We start from the raw sequence: 8,495 nt of genomic DNA, 5'->3' as shown, positions 1-8,495 counted from the left end.
TGGTGTAGTTGATATGCGGGACCCAAACCTGACAGGTTGGACCCATCAGTATGCATCTGTATATGATACAATTATGGGTAAATAAATAAAATGTGAGGGGTTGTATGTAAAAAATGCTCCCGGTCACTGACATGCGGGCCGCCATCATAGTGGCTCGCTATACGGGCAAGGCATATGCTTGGGTACTATACGAGGCATCGTATTTGCACATCCGGACAAGTTAGAGCACCACTTTCATGTATTTTTCAACTTTAGGCACTAAACTGATCGGACATGACAAGTTAAGGCACCCGTGGTGTATTTAACTCTAGTAAAAATAAAAGGAAAACCGAATGCAGCAATGGAAAAGGTAACGGGCGGCGAGCCGAGGAAATCCTTTTCCGTATAAACCGCTCTCCACCGCTCAACCGCCCCCCTCTTCTTCCTCCCCAAGCACGCTCCCACTCCCCCTCCCCCCTCTTTCCCCTCCTCGCAACCTCCAGTGCAGGTCTGCTCATGTCGCCTCCTCGAATCCACCACTCCTGAATCACCCCAGCAGCCGTCGCCGCAGTCGATTCATAGCTTTCTTTTTTTCAGTACTTTCTTTACCAAATTCGCCGACATCACTTAGGATTTAGATTAGAGGAGGGGGAAAGCGGAAAAGGCAGATGGAGAAGACGACAGGTGAGCCCCCCGTCTCTTCCGCGGATTCCAGATTCGCCGCTGATGCAGGTTCTTTACCCTTTTGGAGTATTATATTATGTGGTACCTTCATGCCGGCTGCCTGAGTGATTCTCGCCGGATTGGCCGAGCGGTTCTTGCTCCTTGTGGCCGGATTCTTGATTTTGTTCGTGATCCGGCCAGGTCGTTGCTTTCCCATTGACCCGTGCGAGATTAGTTGAGTCATTCTTACGGTTCTTGAGCGGGTTTGCTGCTTGTATCTGCGCTGAATTTTGCGCACCCCCTGCAGCCTGCACCAAGCTCCCAGTTTTACAGTTGAGTGTGAATGTCGTAGCAGGGATCTTGCGTCTAGTTGTTCTCTGTTGAGCTGTGCCCAAGAAACAAGACATTATTATTGATTAGTGAAAATATAAGCTCCCAGTTTACAGTGTTGGTGATTCTGTAGTCTGTACTCTGTACCTGTTGTTGAGAAACCAATGGTGAATTTTTCTGATTGCAGGAATGGCAGCCTCCCAGCCGGCCGACACCGAGTCGTTCGAGTACATGCTGCTGGAGAAGGACCCCGATCACTACCGAACGGTCTTCTCCGGCCCGAGCCAGATAAGCCCGTGGATCGACCCGGCGGTGCTGAATCTGAAGCACCGGATCGGGAGAGGCCCCTTCGGGGACGTCTGGATAGCCACACACCACCAGAGGACGGAGGATTATGACCGGTACCACGAGGTCGCTGTGAAGATGCTGCACCCGGTCAGGGACGACCAGCTGCAGGTGTTCTCGGCGAGGTTCGACGAGGTCTTTGGCAAATGCCAGGGCCTGGGCAATGTCTGCTTCCTACACGGGATCTCCACGCAGAATGGGAGGGTGTGTTCTTTGTCTGCCAGAGAGCCTTGCTGTTGGATCGTGTAGGAACTGAAAGATATTGTCGTGGCTCACTTTTTGTTTCATGGATTTTCAGCTTTGCATAGCGATGAAGTTCTACGAAGGATCCATCGGGGACAGGATGGCTCGGCTTAAAGGTGGAAGGCTCCCTTTGTCAGATGTTTTAAGGTATATATGGTGGAAGTCTCCACAGTTTTGTAGATATTTGATGTTCTGAATACTGAATGTTCGTTGTCTTATCATAAGAATACAGTTACCGCAGAGGCTAATATACCAATTTTTTAGATGGAGGTCACCTAAGCATGCACTTTCCAACTTTCTAGCAGTTATTTGTTGAACATATCGACATATATCCTTTATCACCTTAGTGCAGGCACATTATCCTGTTGACTTCTGAGAATGCTTATGATGCTCTGTTTAGAGGATTTTTTTTTACTACTACATATTTTATGAATTCTTGTAACTTGCAGATATGGCGCTGACTTGGCGCGTGGTGTGCTAGACCTACACTCCAGGGGAATATTTGTTCTTAATCTTAAGCCTTGTAATTTTCTTCTTGATGACAATGATCATGCTGTGCTGGGGGATTTTGGGATTCCATCCTTGCTGTTTGGACTTTCGCTGCCAAACCCAGAGCTTATCCAAAGACTTGGGACTCCAAATTACATGGCCCCAGAGCAATGGCAACCAAACATCAGAGGTCCAATTAGTTACGAGACAGACTCATGGGGCTTTGCCTGCAGCATTCTTGAGATGTTCAGTGGCGTTCAGCCTTGGGGTGGCAAATCACCAGATGAGATTTATCAGTTGGTTGTCCTGAAGAAAGAGAAACCAATCTTCCCGTACAATTTACCTGCAGAGGTTGAGAATGTCCTTTTTGGCTGCTTTGAGTATGACTTCCGGGATCGCCCCTTGATGTCAGATATCTTACAAGCATTTGAAAGGTAATATGCAAAACTCTCTTTCTGCTTCTGCCTTATCAACTTGCCGTATTTGGTTAACATTATTGAAATTTGTCACATGAAAGCATGGAACTTCTTTCCTAGTTGTGTTGTTTATAGTCATATGTCATATCTGGTGAATGCCCGTTTATTTTCTTCCATAGTTATATTTTTACTATGCCCTGGTAGTAGTTTCCTCTGCATGTTTCCCTAAATTTGTTTTCTTTTTTCATTTCTTCAGTGCTAAAGATGTGGATTATGACAACAATGGCTGGGATAGTTCTGAAAACCCAGGGGTAGTAGTGCCAAGTCACACCAATTGGTCACACTTTAAGGATAAGTTGCAAGTTGGTGACAAGGTCCGCTCGAGAAAGGTTAAAAATTCTTGTACTCCTGAAACAATGGAAATCCCTGATGGAACCATAGTTGGCATGGAGGATGGAGAATGTGATAGCTACATTCTTGTACGAGTCCATGGAATCCACGACCCTTTGAAGATCCGTTCCTCGACAGTGGAAAGGGTGACCTATGGTTTCGCTGCCGGAGACTGGGTAAGGCTTAGGGAGGAAGACAAGAAGCGGTCTCAGGTCGGAATTCTTCATAGCATTGACCGTAATGGCACCGTATATGTTGGTTTGATAGGAATGGACACCCTCTGGAAGGGGGGATATTCAGATCTCCAGATGGCCGAAGCCTACTGTGTTGGGCAATTTGTGAGGCTGAGACCTCACACTTCAAGCCCCCGGTTCGAATGGCCGCGAAAGAGAGGTGGGGTGTTTGCCACAGGTCGTATTTCACAGATAATCTCGAATGGATGCCTTGTTGTGACCTTCCCTGGCAAATTCAGCCTCGGCGAAGTGTGCAGCTGCTTGGCCGACCCTTCTGAGGTGGAGGTGGTGAGCTTCGACAAGTGTGAGGGGGTCGTGAAGAAGTACGGGCACCTCGAGGACTTCCATTGGGCGGTGAGGCCTCTGTTCATCGCCATAGGTTTCTTTACTGCTATGAAGCTAGGCATCTTTGTCGGCAAGAGCATCACAAGGCCAAGGAGTCGAAAGGTCGCCAGCGTCTCCGATCAGGGTGCCGATCCTCTGAAAGTTCAGCAGCACGAAGTGCACAACAGTGTCAGCACAGCGTGGCTGCCACCACCAGTCGCAAACATGCTTTTCGGAGATGGTGCTGCACCTTCTGGGTAAAACTGCAAAAGCAATGTTGGATGGAGCCTGAAGTATCTCGGATTATGTGACGCTCTGAACAAGTTGTTCTGTGTATATTTAGGACTGAAGCTTTCTACCTTGCCTAAACCTTGTAAATATGTGTCTATCTTTGCACCTCAGCTCTAGAAGTATGCAACTACATGAGGTTCTCTCTTCTTGTCTGATTGTTTTCGTCACCTCAGGCATGTTAGTTATTAGTTTATAGCCAGTTCATGTTTCTGCAAACTTATCACTTTGCTCAAGAACAAACATCTTCTGAAATTACCTGATGTTCATCAACAGCACATAACCCTACTAAATGATAACCAGCATATCTTGCACTCCCTTTGTAAGCTAATATAAAAACGTTTAGATCACAAAAGTAGTTATCTAAGAGCATCTACAACTCTTAGATATATATCCTCCTTAAACGCCCAAAGCGTCCTCCCGGTCAATGTCCGGTCAAAAGAAATTGACCCAACCGGATCCCTCACTTCCTTCCTAGACGGCAGCACCCTTTATATCCATCTTAAATGTAGGGAGAATATGTCCGGTCAGTCCGTCACGTAGGAAGAGACCCACCCCGAACAATCTTTACTTTTTTTTTCTATCCATTACTTTTTTTTTCTATCCATTTTCTTCTTTCTCTCTCTCTTTCTGCATCAATCACGAGCAAAATAGGGGCTCAAAATGGACACACCCGGCGCATGTTCGCGGGCATTTAAAGTGTCATATTTGTTAAGTCCAGCTGTAGATGCTAGTGATCTTATATTAGTTTAGGGAGTACAATCTAAACCTTCCAGAATACATGTATATTGAAAGTGTCATACACCAGAACTGAATGATACATGAGATGATAATGAATAGGCTGTATCCATACCAAAACCAAAACAAAATCTCCAAAAGTTGCATTTTCAGTAACATATTACACAACGAGGAGCCTTTCTCAGCTATTCCAGGTTTCCAGTATCCTACAGAAGCTGAAGAACTGGAGAAGATGCTCCAGTGGATGCTTCCCTCTCTATTCTCAAAGGGTAGCTCCAGGAGTCCCAGCTAGAAATCGAGCTGTGAGCCTTGCGTCGACGAGGAGCAACTGCCTGATGCACCACCAGATGAAGGCCCGCTCGACCCATCCACCGGGGCCTGATTCAACCGTTCTAGCACCAGCGACCTCCTCTTCCGCAGCTTCAGAGAAAATGTGGACGCCTCTAGTATCACAGGAACCTGCATATTGATGTAAATGGCGTCGTCGAAACAGAAGAGCGCAAGCTTTGTTTACAGCAGCTATGAGCCTGTATCAACTTGAGTGGGTACCTGGCTGTTGGTCTGTGCCACCTTATGAACATGCAGAAAACCAACCATATCTTGATACCCCGTGAGGAGTTTCGCCAAGTCCTTGTCCTCATCTAATGATCAGGGAGATGAGCAATCAGGCCATGCATGGTCGGCAGTCAAGTTGCAATCATGAAAACAGATTCTGAAGTATTTGGCTTGCCTGGGATTGCTTTTATTGACAGCAGCGTGTCTGCTAGATGCTGCCATCTCTTGCAGAAAGAATCTGATAGGACTGTGTATGGAAATGTTATAATAGCAACGGCGTTAGATGACCGCACCATGGCCTTCAGTGATCTGAGAAACGAGACCATCTCCCAGTCCTGCCATGCGTAAACAATTTACTATGTCAGAATTGATTTGGAAGTGAGGAAGCTTAAAATTTTCAGTGAGCTGCATCATTTCGACCAGTCAGCATACATCATTTCAAGCAAATACTTGCCTTCTCAAAATATCCACACTGTGGTGCACAGAGTGACTGTATAGCAATACGTCCTGCACTCAGATTCACACCATCTTTTCTGAATTCAGAAAACACGAGATATGTTACAAGCAACACGGAAAAACACATCAGGTCTTATACAACTCCACTTTTGTGCTCATTAAACAATCAATGTCATCTTGAGGCAGATCAGTCTGAGATAACAAGCTCAACAATATATCCAGGAATCAACCTCACCTTTGATGTTTGAATAAGAAAGCAGAACAACGATCATGGAGGCCTCGGAGAGTGTCCACGTCTTGAGTGCTTAAACATTCAATCTGCTGCGCGTTAAGCAAATGCCGTTCGAGGGGCTTCCGTAAATCAAAATCATGGCTAAATTCCTGCTTGTTGTCTGCAAGATTGCTAAATGAGTCAGCCAATCTTTTAAAAGCATATTGCAAGACAGTAAAAATAGCTTAAATAAAATAGCATATAAGTAAATTATAACAGGTCGCATGAATATAGTTGTTGTTCCGTTAGCATCAGCCGGAAAGTACACTGACAATGTGATACTTATTTCATCTTAAAAACGTCTAGAACATCATCCAATTTTTCCTTTTGACACAGAGACGATGGCTCTTTAAGACAACTAACCCTCAAGTAAACAAAGGAAAGGGAAGTATTAGCGAATCACCTCTGTGTTCAGCACTGGAATTCCTATCGTCCCCGAAATATTTCCTATACTGCCAAGCTATCCTCAAACCCTCATCCTGCACAATTACAGTCCATATCCAGATCAATCAGAAAACATGTTCAGAACATATATTCACTTCAAAACACATTTCTTCCAAAATACAGACATACGCCTGCTCGTCCGTCGGCAGCTGCACCACCCCCCATCGCCCTCTGCCGCGTGTCCTCCTTCGAGGATGCCACCGGAGCAGGCAGCGCGCCGAGGAACAAGCGGGGCTCCTTCATGGGCGCGGCGAAGAGCAGGGGCTGCTTGTGCACAACGCCCTGCGCCATGAAGGCACGGAGCAGGAGGAGGTGGTGCGGCGCGTCAGAGTCCTCCATGACCATCACAACCGAGCCGAGGAGGAAGCCGCCGCCCAGGATCCCTGCCACAGAAACGCTGGTAAATCGCTCCGACCTGATGAGCACCAACAAAGCCACCTAATTGGCCAGTGCACATAGCCATTCTTCCATGGCAGAGCATCCTCTCTCCCAGTTCAAGATCTTTCGTTCTCCTGGCCTCAAGAACTAGGTTTCATCATACATATTGCAGGCAATTTGTACTGCTATAAGGTATCTAGTTCGCAGTTCATGGCCCAAAACGCGAGATTTGAACTGCAGACATGGCCTCAGTCGGTTCCAGGTGATCTTTGTAACTAAGCTGGATTAAAAAAAATTGCTTGATCTGAGCTGATGGTATGAGCAGGAACATGCTTACTGTCGAGGTCGGGGATGCCGGAGGAGACGAAGGCGGCGCCGTTGGGGCCGAGCTTGACGCCGGAGGCGGTGGGGGAGGAGGAGGAGGAGGCGGTCTTCGACGAGGCGGCTCGCGAGAAGCTGCTCCGGCCGAGGGTCTGGCCCCCTGTCCCGGCGGCGGCGGCGGCGGCGGCCATGGGCGTCGGCGCTGCTCCCCTCGGACGACTCGGCCCGGGAGAGAGGTGGCTGCTGGCTGGTGCGAACAGCGAACCGCTTGGGCTGCTGCGCTTTCATTGTCTACGTGGGCCATCGCCGTGAGGCCTCTTTGTTTGGGGCGCCTACGGGCGACGACTATGGGGCTGGCCCATTAGGTTCGTTCTGTTCCGGATTCATTTTTTTTTCCTTCTTTCTCCTTCTTTTTTTACTCTGGCTTTTTTATTCTGTCATTGATTTTTTTTTCGGTTTTTATTTATTTGGTATACCATGATTAATGTGCGCTGTAGGTTGGCACTGGTCCTCGCACACAGTAACATGTCTTCGTCCTCTTTAGGTAAGCAATATAGCGCTGTAGGTTCACTATAGGCCGGGGTTACACAATGTACATATTAAAAGCACACGCCAAACTTTTTTTTGATACACGTCAGACACTATTTGAATACAAAATGTACATTTTTTTTAAAATATATATTTTGAATTTTTTTGAAGACACGGTAATGTTTTTAAAAGACACGTTGTATGTTTTTCTAGTGACAATAAACATTTTCTTAAACTTTGTGAAACATCGTTTCACATTGTATATAACATTTTGAAAAGACATCTTGTACATTTTTTTAGTGACAATAAACAATTTCGTAAACTATGTGAAACAGGTTTCACATGGGATATAACATTTGGAAATTTTCTCGAACATTAATTGGAAATATGTGAATATCTCTCTAAAATGTTACTTACACTTTATTAATGGAAATACATATTTTTTTAATCTATGTGGACATTACTTTCATTCTGTAATACATTATTTGAAATGTCATGAACCTTTCTTTGAAACACGGGAATATTTCCATAAAATGTCGCATAGCCTTGTTTCATGGTACAAAACAACTTTTTATTACGCAACCCTTTTTTTACATTGCATGCACATTTTGAAAAACAATCGCATCATTATTTTTTGAGACAAGTGGAACATCTTTTGGTTGTAATGAATACTTTTAAGAAGTCATCAAGGGTTTTTAAACTGCACTAACATTTTTTTTAACTCTGATAACATTTTTTTTAAATTCATAGATTTAAATTTCTTAAGTAAAATTAAGTTTTTTGAAATATAAGTAAATGTAAAAAATAGGAGGAAAATGAAATTCGAGTGACGTCAGAGCGACAACCTACGTCATACTAGGACGGCCCACCACGACGCATTGTAGGTGAGGTAGCCGGCTCTCTTGCACAAAGCGGCACATAGCCGCTCCCCTGTGGAATACAGTTAGAAAATCATTTAAATCCACTATCCCTTAATGGAAAAAAATGTCACCAACCCCTGAAAATATATAGACGTAAAGTTTAAATATAAAAACGAAAGTTATACACGAGAACTTCAAAGTACCTAGTATATATGAGTATATGTTTGCGACAAGAAGTGGGTCA

General features: G+C 45.2%; 2 protein-coding genes across 3 annotated transcripts; one reads left to right on the top strand and one right to left on the bottom strand.

Moving 5' to 3' along the window:
- The first annotated feature begins 404 nt into the window (after positions 1-404).
- On the top strand, positions 405-3,851 carry LOC123407920 (E3 ubiquitin-protein ligase KEG). Of its 2 annotated transcripts, none has more exons than XM_045101162.1 (5): positions 405-711; positions 1,160-1,521; positions 1,616-1,707; positions 2,010-2,483; positions 2,722-3,851. In XM_045101162.1, exons 1-5 carry the CDS (start codon positions 648-650, stop codon positions 3,671-3,673), a joined length of 1,944 nt encoding a protein of 647 aa, XP_044957097.1. In that variant the 5' UTR covers positions 405-647; the 3' UTR covers positions 3,674-3,851. The 2 variants fall into 2 exon arrangements, with proteins under 2 accessions (XP_044957097.1, XP_044957098.1); XM_045101163.1 differs by having other exon boundaries at positions 406-663.
- A 606-nt stretch (positions 3,852-4,457) lies between these two features.
- On the bottom strand, positions 4,458-7,095 carry LOC123407477 (elongator complex protein 4). Its single transcript, XM_045100614.1, has 8 exons — positions 6,880-7,095; positions 6,294-6,547; positions 6,124-6,199; positions 5,685-5,841; positions 5,448-5,526; positions 5,169-5,328; positions 4,988-5,079; positions 4,458-4,897 (listed from the first exon to the last, which is right to left on the bottom strand). Exons 1-8 carry the CDS (start codon positions 7,052-7,054, stop codon positions 4,727-4,729), a joined length of 1,164 nt encoding a protein of 387 aa, XP_044956549.1. The 5' UTR covers positions 7,055-7,095; the 3' UTR covers positions 4,458-4,726.
- Positions 7,096-8,495: the final 1,400 nt, after the last annotated feature.

This window comes from Hordeum vulgare, chromosome 7H (genome assembly GCF_904849725.1).
Source record: "Hordeum vulgare subsp. vulgare chromosome 7H, MorexV3_pseudomolecules_assembly, whole genome shotgun sequence".
In the NCBI taxonomy this organism is placed as follows: domain Eukaryota; kingdom Viridiplantae; phylum Streptophyta; class Magnoliopsida; order Poales; family Poaceae; genus Hordeum; species Hordeum vulgare.
The sequence above is the reverse complement of the archived record's forward strand: the minus strand, read 5'-3'. Positions and strand labels throughout refer to the sequence as shown.